This window comes from Podarcis vaucheri (assembly GCF_965113315.1).
Source record: "Podarcis vaucheri genome assembly, chromosome: 1".
NCBI lineage: Eukaryota > Metazoa > Chordata > Lepidosauria > Squamata > Lacertidae > Podarcis > Podarcis vaucheri.
Window position 1 is genome coordinate 35,182,169 of NC_138759.1, and position 20,095 is coordinate 35,202,263.

A 20,095-nucleotide genomic window follows, 5' to 3' on the forward strand; every position below is an offset into this window, starting at 1 on the left:
GCACTCCGATGAGATACCTGTTTACTTACTTAACATTTTCATAAGCCACCTTACAATGCAAGCTCTTTCAAGATACATATAATATTTTTTTTAAAAAATGCCATAAATTACAAACCAGACAATAAATCATTATGCATGTGAAGTTCAGTTGCACGTAAGAATCACTACTAAATATATAGACATCCCACTTTGAACATTGCATTGATTTTGTACTAGTAATAACTTGAGGATTTCATGCAGCTAAGGCTGCATTTCTCCCTGTATGTATCCTTAGCTTATTATTTTTGCAAAATGTATTATGTGATCCGTGGAGATTTGGACTACTAATGTGATTCTTGAGAGTCACTATCAGTGTAAGTGAAGGAGACGGATGTGCAAGGTAAACACATCTTACATCTTGAGTTTGACATTTAAAGCTGTTCTAGAAAGATGAGGAATTGGTAACATCCAAATAGAAATAGGGAGGGAGAGAATATGTGGTGTTATGGCGGAACAGTAAGTTACACACACGTGTGTGTGTGTGTGTGTGTGTGTGTGTAACAGAAGCTTTATGGCTACTTTTGAAAGAAATTTAGATTTGGAAAGAGATGATTTAGAGCAGAGACATGGGAGGGATAAGGGTGCTTATCTCTTCTATTATTTTTCTGCTGTAGCTCTTTGTTCCAGGCTGTTTTCTCCCACAAGGATTAGGACACTTATTTTTAAAAGTAAATACATTTCTGAAATCAGATACAGCAGAAACTCAAGGGTAGAGAAAGGGATAAGCAACTCCTCCTCATCACCATTTCTCCACTCCCAAAGCAGTTTAGTAGCCATCAGATTTTTCTTACACACATGTTTGTAAAATGGTTGTCTCTCTAAATTAGGTGATGAAGTGCTTCTAATATATGGGGTTAGGTCACCTATAGTGGTGATAAGCTGTGAAGCTTCTTAAAATCCTGTTTGGATAGCATTAGCAAACTCTGCTAATAAATAATACAATGAAAATGGATCATTCTTTCATATGAAGTGGATTCTCAATCAGATCGCTTGTTAATGTGCTTTGGTGACCAGGGGCAGGAATGTAATGAACTTGGAGTGAATATTCCTACATGAAAATACAGGGGGGCCCATTTAAGACAGTGTGCAACCTTTAATCCCAATAATGACAGAACTTTCAGGTGGAGAATCCTTTATTTTTATATATCACTATTAATGGTAGGGGAACCATTATATGAGTTTATACTTCATCATTCCTTCCAGGCTCTGACGCTTTGTGGTTTACATTTTCTATTCTTTGTTTTCTTTTGTTATATTTCTTTTCGGGGGGTGGACAAAGCAATATATGTATATGTATATGTGTGTGTGTGTGTGTGTGTGTGTGTGTGTGTGTGTATATATGAGAATGAAGAAAATGCATGTAAAAAGTAATGTCAGATGTACTGTGGCAGATGGGGACATTTTTATGGAATGAAGTTGCTTATGGCTGAATGTTCCATTTAGAATTTCAGGCCAGCTGATTGAAGCATCTGATCCTTTATCTGTTCCTTTGTTCTAATTGATTGAGGCTTTTTCTTACAACTTACCGTATTTTTTGCTCTATAAGACTCACTTTTCCCCTGCTAAAAAGTAAGTGGAAATGTGTGTACGTCTTATGGAGCGAATGCAGGCTGCGCAGCTATCCCAGAAGCCAGAACAGCAAGAGGGATTGCTGCTTTCTCTGCGCAGTGATCCCTCTTGTTCTGGCTTCTGAGATTCAGAATTTTTTTTTCTTGTTTTCCTCCTCCAAAAACAGTCTTGTGGTCTGGTGCGTCTTATAGAGTGAAAAATACGGTAGTTTAAATCCCCCAAGGCCCATCCAAGTTTATCAGTTGTTAAGAAAGAAAGGAGTGAAAATAAACACTTTAGTTAAAATGTATTCTCCACAGTTAACATAGCTATGCTGCTCTCTTATATTTTTACCGTGTCTTAGAATGATTTGAGTTCCCTAACTCTCTTATGTTGCCATGTGATAAATATTACTATATTCACTATCTGCATGTTTGTTTGTAGACTCTCATAGTAGCTTGGATCAAGGCAAATCTAAATGTGTACATCTCCCGAGAACTTTGGGATGACCTTTTGTCAGTATTGTCATCATTGACTTATTGGGAAGAGCTGGCCACAGAGTGGTCACTGACTATGGAGACTCTAACAAAAGTATTAGCTAGAAACCTATACAGCTTGGATCTCAGTGACCTCCCACTGGATAAACTAAGTGAACAGAAACAAAAGAAACATAAAGGCAAAGGTAAGGCAGACAGGCTTCAGAAACTAACCTAATTTAAAAATGTCTGTTAATGTCTTGTATGAAAGGAAGTACAGTGGTACCTCGCAAGATGAATGCCTCGCAAGACAAAAAACTCGCTAGACGAAAGGTTTTTCCATTTTCGGTTTGCCTCGCAAGACGAATTTCCCTATGGGCTTGCTTCGCAAGACGAAAACGTTTCGCGACTTTGTTTCCTATGGGAAACCGTGCATCGCAAGACGAAAAATCCGCTAGACGTCAAAACTTGCCGAACGAATTAATTTCGTCTTGCGAGGCACCACTGTATATACAAATGATCATTGTGTAAGAGGTGAGGTGGAAACTGCACTCATCCTTTAAAAATATGTGTGGGAGAGATATTGAAATATCCTTAACAATGCTTACATTTAAGTACAAACTACATTAGGATGTGGTATAGTAATCATGCTTGAAGGCCAGTTTTATGACCCTTCAATTAATTTTTAAAAATCCAAATGAAACATCCTTTTGAAGAGTTAGTGCACATTTGCCCCACATCCAGTGCGGTTGCTGATTATGGCTTCAGTTTCTGGTTTGGCTACAGGCAAATAAATCCCTCATTAAAGTGGAAGTTGCCCATAATGTCACAATGCCTGAAATTCTGAGGAGCATTGGGTCTGTTTCTGAAAATATACTTTGACTTCTTGGGCAAAGCTGCAGGCTCATATACTCATGAAATAAATAGTCTACAAGACAGGAGGACTGCAGTTTACCACTTGATGTGGAGTCCTCCTTGGGCATCAAATCTGCTCTTAGTAAACGATTAAAATAGACCTGGTGACAGGAATGTGTTCTGTTTTGAGTGTGAGGCTGGAGCCCTTGCCACCTGCAGACCTACTCATGAGTGAACACTCTTAACATGATTGTAGTTACAGGTGGTAGCCGTGTTGGTCTGCTGTAGTTGAAACAAAACAAATAAAAAAATTCCTTCCAGTAGCACAAACACAAACGCATCCATTCTTAAGGAAATCAGCCCTGAATGGTCACTGGAAGGACAGATCGTGAAGCTGAGGCTCTAATACTTTGGCCACCTCATGAGAAGAGAAGACCCTGATGTTGGGAAAGATGGAGGGCACAAGGAGAAGGAGACGACAGAGGACGAGATGGTTGGACAGTGTTCTCGAAGCCACAAACATGAGTCTGACCAAACTGTGGGAGGCAGTGGAAGATAGGAGTGCCTAGTGTGCTCTGGTCCATGGGGTCATGAAGAGTCGGACATGACTAAATGACTAACCAACAACAAGCACCTTAGAGACCAACTAGATCTGAAGAAGTGTGCATGCACACGAAAGCTCATACCAATAACTAACTTAGTTGGTCTCTAAGGTGCTACTGGAAGGAATTTTTATATTTTTTTAAATTTTATTTCTTAACATGATGTTGCTGTTGCTACTGCATATGCCAGACTGGGGATGCTTACTGTCTTTTGCTCTTTGAAAGCGCAGATGGCATACTAATGATTTTTTAAAAATTTGAACCAAACTTAGATGGTGCCAAGAAGCCCACAGGTGAATGATTAATAGTAGTAAATAAAGTAACAATTTGTGTTGTCTCATAGCAGGCATAGTTCTGTCACATTATAGGGAAGGTTTATAAGCCTAAATGTTCAGCACAACAGTAGTAATGGTGGCTTGTAACAGAAAGCAAAGAACATTATGCAGGTTTCAATTAATGAGTCCCTTCACAAGGACTTCCACTTATGTGATGGGGCTTTCCCCCCTCCTTTGGCTACACTCCTGAAATTGGCTTGGAGTGGTGGGAACACCCCCAGAACACACGAGGGGAGATCATTCCATCTGGGAAGCCAAAATGCTTGTCCTGATGGAAAGATTGCCTTAGCACAACATTGAATTCCTCCCAATAGATTAAATAACTAGTTGGTATAATTGGGTGTGGCTTTAGTAGTCAGATTTAAATTAAAGAAGATGGAACACACACACATATATATTTCTCCATGGGGAAGCCTTTGCTTATTTACCCGGATGATACTCAGAATAAATTGTGATTAACATTCCTTTTTATGTTTTAGATAGTTATCTACAGCTTGCTTATATTATAGATCTTTCAATATAGAATTGAGTTGAGACCAAAAATACAATTATTTTTTAAATACTGTTTTGGTAGTAATATGTATTGAGTTATTTAATTTAAAGCTGGGTGGAAAACATAATGATCACCATTGGTAATTATTATTATTTCATTTCATTTATACCCTTCCCATCTGGCTAGGTTTCTGTGGGATGGGCAGATATGTAATCATTGATATGTTCTGTCTCCCCTCTACCTTTCAGGAGTTGGGCATGAGTTTCAAAAGGCATCGGTTGATAAGTCGTTTTCAAGAGGCTGGAGCCGTGATCAGCCTGGACAAGCCCCAATGAGACAGCGCAGTGCAACAACTACTGGATCTCCAGGAACAGAAAAGGCCAGAAGTATTGTGCGACAAAAAACAGTTGGTATGTAATAGAGAACATAGATGTTACACAAAAAAGTCAGAAGGGAAATTAATAGACCCAATGCACGTAAATAACTTTCTACATATGCTTTGGGTGTGTCACAGCTAGTAATACATTTTTGTATGTAAGTCTGGGCAGTCTTGTGTGGTGTGAGATGAAGAAGTAATTGCCCTTTGACTGTTAGATGCAAATTATTTTTACAGATATACCCAAACATGTGGTCACTATGCACTGATCCTGTGATCCATTATGTATGTACCACATAAGGATTTGTCTTATACAACTGAAATCTTGTGTAGATTTCATCATAGACCCATTGCAAGCACAGCATCTACAGTTGCTGCTGCATGTGCGGCTACCCCTACTTCTGATGGCATGCTGTATAGATACCTCTGTTTCAAAAGACATCTGTTGTGGACAAATTTATGAGCTAGGCTAGAGCGTAGCATCCTAGGATGTAAGGAAAACTGGCAAGATCTTTTCTAGTAGCAAGTGTTTCTGTGTGTTTCAAACCAGAATTAGCTGGCTTTGCGTTCTAGCACACCTGTTACAAAAAGAAAGCGCTATAGCTAAGATGTTAATTGCACACAGCTTGTACGATATCTGTGAGGTAGCAACCGACCTTGGAAGGATCCCAGACAACCTGAGACCATCTCCGGCATACATATTTTATTTCATTTCATTTCACTTCCCCAAACTTTTCAAAGCTGTCACTCACACTATATATGGCAGTATAAAATAATACAATGCTACAATCAGCCAGCCAGCAGCTTAGCCATCCTGGCACAAACATGTAACCTGTTCTCACATTTCCAGTGCTAGCTGAGATTTATAAATACCTGACTTTTCACTATTGATCTTGGAATGTTCCAGTCTAAAACAGAAAGCTGTGCCTCTGCATACTTCTCATTTTCTTATTTACATGACACTATTAGCTACTTTCCCCCAGACATATGACCCTTGGCACTAAAACTTTAAGAAAGCATTTGATATGAGAGCAAATTGATTATTAATAATTAGGCATATCTGAATCTCTAACAATCCCCTTCCCTTTGTTGCTTGTTGTCACTTGTGACAGAGTTTTGTATTAATTGCCAAAGCACTCCCCCCCCCCCCGCCAGGCTTATTGATCTCTCAAATGCAGTAATTTCTTTCCTTAGTTGACACAGTGCCTTCATAGAATGTGCATATACTATAATTGCATTAATACCAAACAATCTGGACCCCCACAGTTGCAGCAATTGGGTGAAGTGCAAGACTTAATATCCTGGTATTAGTTGGGCTCAACCATGAAGAATTTCCTACCAGGAATGTTGTGTGCTTTTCTTAATGAACTGTCCCTTAGTCCTTACCTCTTTTGCTGCCCTGTCCCAAGTGTAGGACACTATTGTTAAACTGAACAGCAACAGCCACTATTTCACCCACCTCTGTGCCTACATCCATTCCAAAACTTCAAAACTTCTCCAAATGGAATCACTTTAATTTGATGTCTTCAGTTTCACATGTCTTCAGTTGTACCACTTAGTGCAAATTCCTTTCCTATTAAGTTTTTCATGATAAATGCATGGGTCTCCTTTTTTCATTCCAATTTTTCAAAGTGTTTTCCCCCCTTTACCCCCAAGTCATGCACACCCGCTCATCAGCTGATGTCACTGGTGTCTGCAGCTCATGAGCAGGACCCCATCCTTTAAACTAGTGAGAGGACAAAGGAGCCTGGACAATGCTGGCTTCTGTCTCCTCTCCCTGTCACCCTCTTAAAGGAAAAATGCAGAGCTGCTTCAGAGGGTGCTTTTGCCAAGTGCTTCTAGGCAGTCCACATGCTCCTGTCCCGAGTGGTTCAGGCTGGAGTGTGATGACTGTCTTAAAACACTTTGCAGGTTCCCCAGTGCCCAACTGCTAGAGGTGTGCAGGGACTGCCCATATGTCAGACGTGTGATATCATAATGTTACTATGTGATTGATAGGTGGGCAGGCCCCTCACACCTATCCATGAGGCCAATCTTGATAAGGATCTGGCCCATGGAACCAAAAAAGTTCCCCACATTTGATATAGAGTGTTTCACTAAAGGGAAACCCAGATGTGAGACCTGAAACACTGTTACGGACTTACTTGTGCTTAACCTGAAGCTCATAGGACTTTATGTCCCAGTGTGCATCCATTAACTCTGATTGTGTACCAGATGTTAGCATAGCAGTTTGTAATTGAGGCCGTTGTACAGCCACAAAGACTATATATCATGTTTGAGGCTGCTGTTATTCCTTATTAAAAAGGTAAAGGGACCCCTGACCATTAGGTCCAGTCATGACCGACTCTGGGGTTGTGGCGCTCATCTCGCTTTATTGGCCGAGGGAGCCGGCGTACAGCTTCCGGGTCATGTGGCCAGCATGACTAAGCCGCTTCTGGCGAACCAGAGCAGTGCACGGAAATGCTGTTTACCTTCCCACCGGAGCGGTATCTATTTATCTACTTGCACTTTGACGTGTTTTCGAACTGCTAGGTTGGCAGGAGCAGAGACCGAGCAATGGGAGCTCACCCCGTCGTGGGGATTCAAACCGCCGACCTTCTGATCGGCAAGTCCTAGGCTCTGTGGCTTAACGCACAGCGCCACCCACATTAACCACAGTATGTTGCATCAAAGCCACTGAAAACTGCATGTCCACAATGATGGCTTAAACACAGGGGTGAACTCAGTGGAAACAAAATTCATGAATGATGTGCTGGCAGGTGTTGTACCAACACAATCTGCTCTCCCGGCATAACAGTTTATTTCACTGAACTTTGGGGAAATCTGGCACCATGAAATGGTTCTTCCACTTTCCACTCATATTTGTGCAGAAAGCAGAGACTGTGTTTGAAATCTGGGGTACATTGGCAACCAGAGGCAGATCCAGTTTAAATTCTGATTTCTTTCTGCATCCCATATCCTTTGGTTGACATCGCCACAGTATGGCCTCCTTCAAAGAACTAGAGATGACAACACATTCTTTATTCTTGGTCACTTTTGTGTAGGCTGTGAACAAAACTTATAGCTGTTTCAGCCATCACAGTCTCAGTCGCATTCAGGTACTCTTGGAATTTCCTCCACATGGCCCATCTTTCTGAGTTTTTGGGAGCTTTTCTTCATTCCTCCTCGGATTATGAGACCAATGCCCTCACGTGGCAATAGAGACGCAGGTGGTAGTCAACCTAGTGGTTGTCAGGATGCATTGGAGTTGGCCCTATAGTTGGTTGACCCACCTCTGGAGTAAAAACATAAGTTCTGCACATACATTATGTATCCCTACCTTTGTCCTTTGCTTATGGGTGTTCCCCAGACACATTCCAAAAGAACATGGAAGCATTAGGTAAGTTCTAGACTAGAGCAAAAAGAGTAGACCATACATGAAGCAAATGGGTGGCATTTTCTTAGGTATTGCGTTCCTTTAAACTTGGCACCATCATTGTTCAGAGCACCCTGAGACCCAGTAATATGCAGAATAAACAAAAATAGTGAGCATAAAAATACTAAGAATATTTATCAATGGGTGAGGTTGCAACAGATATAGATATATAATATATATGAAGCCTAATGAGAGGAGAAAAAAGTGAACAAAAGGAGTCAGGGGAAATGTATTCATTTTTTCTGAGGTTTGTATACAAATAGCATACACTTTGAGGGCAAAATCGCTCAGATCTGTACCAAACTTGTTGCCACAGTTGAGTTTCAACCTGGTCATGGGCATAGGTGGGCCACCAGTGCTTCTTGGCTGTCATCCACATCCTCTGCAGGAGTAGGAGGATCGGACCAGACCTGCACAAAAGTAAGAGCAGGCATGGTCAGTATAAACATAGGATCTCCCCCATCCAGGCCCCTGGTCCAGTCCCAGCTGTGAGGGACTCCACTCCCATGCACACACTGCCTTGTAAGGTGCAAGCATTTGTTTCTTGGAGCTGCAGTATGTTTCCACATGCACCTTGGGCCAAGGGTCAAAGGTGAGCCTTTCTACTGGCCAAGCTCTGCAGTTACTTGTTGGAGGGTGGCAGGGGTGTGAACTGTTCTCTGCCCTCTTGTGTGAGAGTTTGCCGGGTGGCATGGTTGGTTCCCAGACGGCTCTCCCATTTCCCAGACTGATCTTGGGGATAGGTGGGCTCCATGAAGGCTTTTCTGTGTGCGGGTTCCTTGCTCGCTGGAGGGCTGGTTCCAAGTGCCTGTTTGAGAGTGAAGCTCAGGAGAGAGATGTGAATAATAGCTGCATTCCCTCCCCTATGCTGGGGAGGTGGGCTTTGCTGAAAGTGCAGCTAAAAGTTCCCTTGTTTCTGTCTTTGCATAGTAGTCTGTGCTCAGTGTTCCTGGGGGTGCAGAGTGTTCTTCCTCCTTGGTGCCCATTCTCCAGAGCCCATCTCTAGAACCCAAATTCCCTGCATGAGGAGTGTGTGAGGCATAACCCTGCGCCATGCAAGGTGTCGTGTTGTTTGCGTTTGACACATCCTGCTGGTGCTGTGCGTTGATTTGCTACAGGCCTCCTCAGCACCTGGAGCTCTCCCATGCTGCCATGGGTGTAGCTAGCAAGGGGAAGCAGCTCAATTTTCCCAGATTGGTCCTGCCCCATTGTTTTCTATGGGACGGGTCTGTCTTGTGCCAGCCACTTGATTAGTGGATGTTCCATCTGTTTGCAGGGCCACAGTCATGGCCTGAGGGGAGCGAATGTGACAGCCAGGCACCCTCACCCCCAGCAAACCTCTTTCTTGCCCTCAACACCTTCCATTTGGGGATATTTTGCCAGGTGGGTCAGTTGTAGGAATAATAATAATAATAATAATAATAATAATAATAATAATAATAATAATGGTAGGATTTACTTGCTCTTCAACTACACCTTTGGCTGATTAACATCTTATACCCCTTTTAAACATGTTTGGGGAGGGAGGGTTATTGGTGTTGTAATTTTATGTTGTGAACTGCCCTGAGATCTGTGAATGAAGGGCGGTAGACAAATTTAATAAATAATAATAGTTCTGCCCACTGGGCTACTCATGGGCAGGGGAAAGGTCTGCCGGTAAAGGGATTTTCCACTGGCGTGGATGGCTCTGCCATATCCTAACTCACTCCAGCCCAATGAGTCTGGGTTTGGGATTACACAGTAAGTCTGATTATCACCAAAAACTATTGAATGTTAACTTGGCTATATAAACCTAATATTGTGGATAGAACTCATATAACATGAATATAGTTAGTAGGCTCTTCAGATGCACTGGGCACATGAAAGTCGTTCACTCACTTCAGCTATGTAATCAGTCCATTTATAAAAAGTCCATTTATAAAAAGATTATTCAGTGCTTTAAATTAAGGAAGAATTTGCGCTTGAATTCTTTCAGATTCAAATGGAATGAGCAGCGCGAAACTCAGAAAGTTATTGGGGATGGTGGAGTCTGGATTGTACTAAGTTGGATGTGTTAAAACCCTCAAGTTAACAATGCAGTCTGGTTTTGCATTTTAAGATTATGGTGCAGAACTTTATGATCTGAAAATAGAGACGATGTTTGCACTTTCATAACCCCAGCAAATCTTTAATAAAAACACTTTTTAAAAAGATTATGATGCAATTAGGAGCAGTAGTCTGTGCTGCAATTTATAATCTTGTAAGGCATTGAACTACAAAGCCATTGCTTAGAATAGATACCAGGGGATAATACCAGTGTAGTAACTTAGATCCAAGGAGGGCATATGTTAGGCAGGAAAGTTGGATTCTCACCTTGTGTTTAAAAACACTTGCTTTGTTTTTCTGCCTCCATGTTTTAATGTTTCCATTTAGATGGCATGTTTTGCATCCTTTTTTGCTGTATTGGTATATTTTAGTTAAATGTTATGCTTCCTCAGACTTTTACAATTTAAGACATCTTTGCTCTTTGTTTGCTTAAAAAAACTGAATTGTTTAATGTTCTAAATTTATTTTCTAAAGTAATTCCTGCAATTACTTAAAATAATGCTATTAGGAAATCAGTAGAACTCATTGCTTGAGGATATATACATACACACTCTTAAGCTATTCAAGTCAATGATTTATTTACATGGAGAAAATAATATGTAACTCAAGCTGATCATTGATACAGTTGCAGCTATTGGGAAGTGATCCCATAAACATACTGGCTGAAAAATGTGCTGCTTTGAGCTAGTTGCTCTTAGTTCCCATTGAAATAAATGAAACTTAAGTCATGAGTAACTCGACCCAATGGAACCTATGTTAAGGTAACTTAGGCTGCAATGCTACACCTGCTCACCTGAGTGTAAGCCCCATTGAACTCATGGGACTTGCTTCTGAGTAGATGTGTATAGTATTGTACTGTGAGTCTGAATCCAAAGCATATCAGTCACATGTTACATTCCCTTTACAGATACATTGACAGGGATGGAGTGCAAGTGAGGACATATTTTTAAATGTCTGGACCTGTTCATGAAGCTTCTATGACCAGAAAGGAACCTAGTTTGTTTTCATTATTTGAAGCTCTTCAGACTAAAAGATGCTCACTTGAAAAAAGGAAACGTTAGATCAGAGCAAGTGCAAGACATGTGCTTTAACAGTGCACAATTATATACACTCTTTAGTGTTCATGCCATGGCCTTCAGCTTGTTGACATTTTTCAACTTGGGAAGAAATTCTATTGAGCTCAGTGGCGCTTCTGAGAATACACACCTGTTAGTGTTTTACTTTGAATACACAGAAATTGTAGTTGTCAAAATATAGGCATTATTGCTGTCTAGCATTTTTAAAAAATCAACTCAAAATGTTTTATGTGCCCACTGATTATTTTTTTCCTTACAGCTCTGCCAATATCTGCCGTGCTGAAATGTTTTAATTTAAATTTTCTTCCTTTTTATCTTTGTTTTCTCTGTTGCTGCTTTTTCTGTGACACAGCCTTTCATTATAGTCACTCTTCTTTTTTTTCCTTCCCCACTTCTTTCTTTTCCTTTTTTAAAGCCATGAGAAGCCGATCCATTGGTGAATGTGCTCTGCCATCGGCCTATATACGCAGTGCTAAAAGTGCTCCTGTTCTGATCCATACTTCCAAACCCTTCTTGCCTGATATTGTTCTCACTCCCCTTTCTGATGAGCTTTCAGGTAGTGCCACCTCTGCTAATTTCTGCACCCCCTTTTCACTTTTTTAACCCTTCTGCTTTCAAAGACTGCATAATCACTACATTTTTCAAAGTAAAATATTTAGGGGTGGGGAGGAAATGGGGAAGAGATGAGAGTGGATATTTTGAGTTTTGTGGTATGCTATATTTACAGCTCATTCTGGAACTGTGAGAAGCTAGCGCTGTGCCAATTCCTATAGAAGTAATGCAATGTTCTGCTTTACAGCTGAATTTTTTAAAAGTTGATTTGACACAAATATCTGAGATATATTGTTGAACTAGGTTTTCTACATCAAATGCCAGGGCAGAAGGACGAAGAAAAGATTTCTCATTGACAGTCTTCAGCATGGGGAGGTTGAGGATATTTTCTATCATCGCTGTTTGGTCATTGTATTTTAATTTACCGGCATCATAGCCTTCTCCTTTTGATTGTTTATTATAATCAATGTCTTGCTGACTATGTCAGTAAATGCATAAGAATTACTAAAGAGGGGTTTACATTAGTAAATACCACATTAAAAACTCATCAATAGACCCAGAAAAAAGTATGTTATTACTTATAACAGTATTATAAACACTTAAGTGCTAACTGTTGTGTATGTTTCTTTTAAAAGACACAACTAGCTGTTCTTCTGTTAACAAAACCCTTGACCCATCTCGAGAAAAACAACATTTTTTAAGCCCCCCAATGAACCATATTATAATAATGATTTTTAAGCTCTGTTCATAGGTATTGTGTCAGTGATAGACAGCCTCAAGAAATGCTTCACAGCTATGGTGGGTTTTCTGTTGAAGCAACCACATTTTATCTCCTGTGCCACTGAATCCCAAGCTATAAATGTATTGTGTTTTTGTTCACATTTCAAATATGCTGAATCATGTATACTGTGATTCGTTGTTTCATAATGCCAGTCAGTTTCAAAGGCTTGTTCAGAGATGATATTTGTAGTAGCTGTTTCGGAAGCGGGATGTGCGTTTTCTTTTTTGCTTTTTCTCTTCTGTTCCTCTCTTCCATTTTCCTGCCTTATTCATTCATTATTTTGTTTTCCTTGGTGTGCTTGGCTCTGGGTCTTTTGGGGGATTATGCACACATGAAGGTGATGGATGGTTGATGAAGGACCCTGGGTGAGAGGCAGGGAAGGAAAGAGATCCCAGGGTGAGAGGCTGGGAGAAGAAAGGGATGCTCCCAGGTAAGAGCTGGGAGGGTCTAAAACATGGGTAGACAAACTAAGGCCCGGGGGCCGGATCTGGCCCAATCGCCTTCTCAATCCGGCCCACGGACGGTCCAGGAATCAGTGTGTTTTCACATGAGTAGAATGAGTGCTTTTATTTAAAATGCATCTCTGGGTTATTTGTGGGGCATAGGAATTCATTCTTCTTCTTCTTTTCAAAATATAGTCCGGCCCCCCACAAGGTCTGAGGGACAGTGGACCGGCCCCCTGCTGAAAAAGTTTGCTGACCCCTAGTCTAAAATTTCCTTTGTGAGACAAGGGTTAAGAGCCAACCGTGAGAGAGGACTCCACCTTTTCTTTTTGTTTCTGCTTTTATTTAGATTAGTTTGTTTTTAATTGTATGGTATTATTAAAAAAAACTTAATAAAATTTTACGGGGTGGGTGGGAAACAGAAGTGAGATGGACGGCAAAGTGTTGCTGTGTGAAGTGCTCCTGTTGAGGGGGCCAGCCAGGCAACTTTGTTGTCTTCAAGCACACTCCAGTCATTCTCCCTTAGACCTGCAGCTGTGTATCAGTGAGGAAATAATTTTTTAAAAAAGTTTTTTCTTGTAGTTCTGTTTATTTTTTCCCTAAACTCCCATTCCTTTCTTCCCCTACCCCCAGCAACATGTCCAGACAGGCACAGGACCTTTGAAGGGACGGGCTGTCTGTGTTCACCTTTCAAAACAACACTACAAATGCCTTCCTTTTAAGTATAGCCATCAACTAAAGGGGGGGGAGCATGTTAATTTGAAATGAGGAGAGTATATTTTTCAGACAGTCTTGACACAGCTTGTTGTTGTTTTTTAAAAAAGTTCTCATGATTTGCTATTACAGTGGTACCTCGGGTTACATACACTTCAGGTTACATACGCTTCAGGTTACAGACTCCGCTAACCCAGAAATAGTACCTCGAGTTAAGAACTTTGCTTCAGGATGAGAACAGAAATTGTGCTCCGGCAGCACGACAGCAGCAGGAGGCCCCATTAGCTAAAGTGGTGCTTCAGGTTAAGAACAACTTCAGGTTAAGAATGGACCTCTGGAACGAATTAAGTACTTAACCCGAGGTACCACTGTATAATATGGAACATTCCCAGTTCGAGCTAAAAGAAAATATTGTGTTGTAAATTATTAAATAGTTCAGAAAATCTGTGTGTTTCTTCTTTAGGTTCCTCAAAGTGGCACCTTTATTGATGCTATATAACTGTGTTTAAACTTCATCAATTAATAATCTAGTCCTAATCATTTATCAATTGGGCTATTGCTATCAAAGAATTGTAGTTTCCATGGACGCTGGTAAAACTAATGATTTTACAATGTTATGCTTAGATTTCTCCACCAAGTTCACCCAACATTTTAAGACCTGCTCACCTCATTCCACAGGCTATTTTTGTAGATTTCAAAAAAATGGAACAATCTGTGTTTTATATCAGGATATGTTGACTATGACAAGATTATGTTATCTGTTACTTAGAAAGTCATTTTCTGTATAAACTTATCAGTACAGCTAATGTCTCTAAAAAGTTATCAGCTCAGCTTTGTGTATTATGATTACTGTTTTTCGAGACAAAACTATTATTTTGTCTTAAGAATCTGTAGACATGCCTTGTCTGCCTGATGCAGAGAAATAGAGCTGGCAATTTAGGATTTTTTGACAAATTGGAAATGAAGAAGTGTAGAAAACCTTGGGGTCCTTGCATATAATCATAGTTCATAGAATCATAGAATCATAGAGTTGGAAGAGACCACAAGGGCCATCGAGTCCAACCCCCTGCCAAGCAGGAAACACCATCAGAGCACTCCTAACATATGGTTGTCAAGCCTCTGCTTAAAGACCTCCAAAGTAGGAGACTCCACCACACTCCTTGGCAGCAAATTCCACTGTTGAACAGCTCTTACTGTCAGGAAGTTCTTCCTAATGTTTAGGTGGAATCTTCTTTCTTGTAGTTTGGATCCATTGCTCCGTGTCTTCTTCTCTGGAGCAGCAGAAAACAACCTTTCTCCCTCCTCTATATGACATCCTTTTATATATTTGAACATGGCTATCATATCACCCCTTAACCTCCTCTTCTCCAGGCTAAACATGCCCAGCTCCCTTAGCCGTTCCTCATAAGGCATCGTTTCCAGGCCTTTGACCATTTTGGTTGCCCTCCTCTGGACACGTTCCAGTTTGTCAGTGTCCTTCTTGAACTGTGGTGCCCAGAGCTGGACACAGTACTCCAGGTGAGGTCTGACCAGAGCAGAATACAGTGGCACTATTACTTCCCTTGATCTAGATGCTATACTCCTATTGATGCAGCCCAGAATTGCATTGGCTTTTTTAGCTGCCGCGTCACACTGTTGGCTCATGTCAAGTTTGTGGTCAACCAAGACTCCTAGATCCTTTTCACATGTACTGCTCTCAAGCCAGGTGTCACCCATCTTGTATGACACTTAGTAACACTTAGTAGTTAGACCTTAGTAGTACTAACACTTAGTAGTTAGACCTTAGTAATCCTAAACAGGATTGTGGAAGTCTTGTGCTTATAAATTCTGGGGAGACGTTGAGCTGGGTTAGTAGCCTAACAAAATAAGGCAGCTTCTGAAATTCCTAAAAAGACTGTGCTGGTGGCACTTTGTGTATTTGGGTACCCAGAACAGTAACAAATGGCTGCACAGGAAACAACATGTAGTTTAACATTTCTGGGTGCAATCTTGTTTTCTTCGTGGAGCAGCCTTCCCATCCCAACTAAACTGTGTACGTTGCATAGTGGTAGAACAATCCTACACTTAGATTCTGCAGCAAAAATATGTGAGACAGGATTATTTTAGCCGTATGTGTGGTGTGTTTGGTATCCTTTCTGTGAAACAGTCAGCCTTACAACCAAAGTAAAGCAACCAAAACATAGAAATCAAACAGCACACAATGTTTAAAAATGTATTAGAAGAGAATGGTATTCTACGAAGAATTGCTGAAATAAAATAGGTTAATAAGAGCATCACAAGCTTCATATTTAAATTTAATGTCATCTTCAGTGTTTGCATCTTCAGTGTTTAAAAGGGTGCAGAGGTGCTTCTGTGACTATTTAGGACTCATTTTGCAGTGTGTCCCCCTGGAGCTGTAGTCCAGATCCACTCAAAAGGAAATCTGAAGGGTTGCTATAAGAGTTTCCATGAACCTCTTTGTTGTGCATTAGAGTCTAGACCTTATATCAGTGGGGCTTCTGCAGGAAATTATGAAAGAGATTTCCTTTGGTTTTTAAGTGTTTTGTATGTGTGTAAATTTTAACACAGCTAGCTTTTGTTCTCTTCTCTCACCTCACCTCCTAAGAGGGTATACTGCTTTCAGCAGAATTCTAAAACAGCAAGGGAAAAGGTGAAATGGGCTCTTACCTGTAAGTATTGATTCTCGCCCCCCCCCCCCATTCTTAGTGCTAGTTCAGCTCATCCTGAGGGAACAATGGCTCCTTCGTTAGGATTCATTTTTGGCCATTTTGATCATGAAAAAATAAAGATAAGTCAGCTGTAGGTTCAGTAATTGTCAGACTTCCTCTGGATCATCGTATTAGCTTTTTCTGGTTCTTATAAGAAACTAGTATCCAATTTTTAAGAGGTGCTTCAGAAGATCCCATTTGGAGACTGAAAGATGTGTTCATTTGTTCGTAGCTAGCCTTTTAGAGTTAGGGAACCATCTGCTTTCTTTCACTTGAATGAGGGATCACCCATTATGGACATACCTACCTAGGTGTTTTGTGTGTGTGTGTGTGTGTGTGAGAGAGAGAGAGAGAGAGAGAGAGAGAGAAAGAAAGAAAGAAAGAAAGAAAGAAAGAAAGAAAGAAAGAAAGATTTACTTAATAATTAAAGATGATACAGCTCCCTCAACATATTGAGTCAACTTGTGGCTAGAAATATTGTCAGTTCTTAGGTTACATATTTTCCCAAAGCAGTCTATATTATAAGTCATTATTTCTGATTCCATGAATTAGTATTTCATAATTTATTGGCACAGCCCTAGCTTTAACAGCATTTCCATGTCTCCCATGATCTTGCTCTGTTTCCATGCATGTTAATATTTTAAGACTGTTCTGATGGTCTAACTCATATCTCACATTGTACTAGATAGCATATATGTGCACGTATGTGCACATGTGTGTGTGTGTGTGTATGTGTTTAACAACATTTTTGTTTTTGGTGGAGAGAATTTTATGGTTCTTAAGGACTTCTTTTTAAAGCGTATCACTACCTTGCAGTAGTGAACAAACAAAACAATAATATATATATATTAGATTTATGTACTTGATTTCCTAAATACATACTTTTTCTACAGACATGGATGATGCTCAAATCCTCCCACGTCCACCTCGCGTCAGACATTTTTCACAGAGTGAGGAAACGCCCAGTGAAGTTTTTGATGCATTGAATGAGGAGCAGACACTTCCACGAAGTAGCAGCACATCTGACATCCTGGAACCATTCACAGTTGAGCGAGTCAAAGGTGCAGTTCCTGTCATTGACGATTCATCCCATCATGCGCCAAGCTTACAGAGTTCCACAGAGGCCTCTTCAATATGTAGATCCACTGAAAGTCATGTTACTGATACAAATAGCCGAGAGTCCTCTCTGGAAGTTGGGGATAGTATTTATGACCATCTCTGTCATTTGGTAGGCCCGGTAGAACTTTCAGATACAGCCTTTGAACAAAACCAGTATGTTGACCTTGAAGGTGAAGATGATCTTCTTTCCTCTCTGAGAGAATATCTTAAGGAAAACGAAGAACTTTGCAGTAGCATTGAGATAGATAAGCATGAGCCTTCTTCTCATGAAGTTGATGCAGGAATAAGTAGGAATGATAAATTGCCATTGGATGGAGTAGAGCATACAAACCAGACTGTTACATGTGCAAGTAGTACCACTGTTGCAGAAAGTGCCGATGATGCAGAACTGCAATTGGAGCAAAACCAAAGTGGCTTTATAAGTAATATTGCACCTACACAAGTAGACAGTTCTACAGGAAGCCAAGCTGATAAAGCTAAACATTTAAACATTGATAACCCCATCCAAAATCTGCCTGATCCCAGGTCAAGTAGCCCTAGAGAAAAGGAAACGAAGAGGTATTTGTTCAGACAAATTGCCACTGATGTAGATGTATCTGTGGAAGCAGTGCTAGCTGAGAAGCATAGAAGTGCCCTCTTTAATGAAAAAATAACCAACACAAGTGTTATGCATGCAAAGAAAATGCCACATAAAGCCTTAGTTAACCCTGAAATGCTTCACATTACTGGCATGAGCAAACTGTCACCAACTAAGAGAAGCATATCTGAAACGGTAACCCATAAGGCTAAAATAATGAAAATAGCAGCTAAAAAGCGAAACAGTGTCCATGTTACTTTTAGGCCATCTACTGAATCAGTTCAGTTTTATAATCCTCTAGAAAACAAAGAGGCCCCCTGGAAAGCAAGACTTCGTAAACTCAGTGGTTTCAGTAGCGGGAGCAGTAGCAACAGCAGCAGCAGCAGCAGCAGCAGCAGCAACACAAGCACCAGCTCATCCACAATGGCTGTGCTGGTCAAACCCGGAATATATAGGCCTCTAGATACAGCCAGTACAACTTCTGCTTATAGTAGGCAAATTAAAGAATCAGGAGATGTTCCAGCATTCGTGTTGCAGAAGGAAAGTATTGGAATAAATCAAATGTCAAACCGTAGCCCACCTAAGCCATCGAGTCAGGAGTCGGGACAACAGCAGGGCTCCCTGGGTGGTGTTTATAAATCTGTTGTACATGCTCTTTCGAAGCCGAAGGCAAATGTTTCCCCACAGAGGCAGAGCAGAGTGCCAGCAGAGGCTCCACTGAGGGATCTGTACAGTCATGTAATGGGCTATTTTGGAAAGAAAGCTGCAGGTGAGCACTAACAGTGTGCGGAGCACAATAGGAGAAAGGCAGCACCAGTTTGGCTTGATGCACCTGAAGCAAGCTCTTATAAAGCAAATCCAAAGGCTTTGGGATGATCAGTGCTTTTCCTGTTTGGTTTTGCATGCGCATATGGCCAGCTGAATTTCCCCCCTCCAGCATAAGTTACTTTGATAAACGTTAAATTACTAATGATCCTTTTTTTTTAAATAATAGTGAACCACTTTGCTGCTGAACACTTTAAGAGTAGGGAAGAGGAAGAGATAGTAAATGACCTACCAATGGATCCTGTCTTTATCATATACTTCTCCTGGCAAGCCTTGAAAGCCAGTCTTCAACATATATTTGGCATTCATATGCTGTCCAATAGGGGGGCAAATTGTTTTGATATCCCCAATTTATCTTCCTAGTGATCAGTTATTTCAGTTGAGCCAATTGTAGGTTCAGTTAATTTTTCTTCCTCCTCCTCCTGAAAACGAGACAAGAAAATTTTGAAGTAGGTTTCAAAATTTCCTGTTTGGACTATCTTCTTAAAACAATCTGGTGTGGATTTTTGTCATTTTTATTTGAGCTATTTCAAAATATGCTTCAGTGCTTTCTGTGTGCATTCACTGGAGTGGATGCACTGACTTCCTAAGCGACATCTATCACTGCTTTCCCTCCCCCCTGGGGTCATGGAAGTGCATAAAGGTACCATGATAGTTCTCCTTGAGCTAACCGTGAGCCTCTATGTGTTAACCAAAATGGGCAAGGCTGGCTGTCATTCTAATATCACCATCTTAGTTCATGTGTTCAGTAACTTTTAAAAGAACAGTAAATTAACTTTCAGCAGTGAGGTAGGTTTTTTGCGCTTTTTTTTTTTTTACATTGTATGCTGGCATGATTAACAGAATGCTCTGTAATGCATCCTGCATTGAGATGTTAATGCCATCTGAGGGCAGTCTTTGTAAGCATATCACAGTAGACTGGGTAGTAATGTAGATTCTTTCCGGCTAATTTGTTTCAGTATGCTATTTAGTAAAGTTTTCTCTTTAAAAAGCAATGTGCAGTCTGGATTCTAGGAGTATATAGAACGAAATTTTGAAATTTAATACTTCACGGTTTTAATGTCAAGACCATGTTA

The 20,095-nt window shown here is 40.6% G+C and overlaps 1 protein-coding gene across 11 annotated transcripts in view; it reads left to right on the plus strand.

Moving 5' to 3' along the window:
* Positions 1-20,095, plus strand: part of RALGAPA1 (Ral GTPase activating protein catalytic subunit alpha 1) — a 129,522-nt gene that overhangs the window by 36,043 nt on the left and 73,384 nt on the right. For 5 of the 11 annotated variants that reach the window (XM_082213280.1, XM_082213284.1, XM_082213286.1 and 2 more), the window contains exons 15-18: positions 2,032-2,269; positions 4,597-4,758; positions 11,716-11,856; positions 17,392-18,963. In XM_082213280.1, coding sequence (XP_082069406.1) covers positions 2,032-2,269; positions 4,597-4,758; positions 11,716-11,856; positions 17,392-18,963 — 2,113 coding nt within the window. The remainder of the gene's footprint in view (positions 1-2,031; positions 2,270-4,596; positions 4,759-11,715; positions 11,857-17,391; positions 18,964-20,095) is intronic. The other 6 variants (XM_082213288.1, XM_082213281.1, XM_082213285.1 and 3 more) reach the window with 3 other exon arrangements.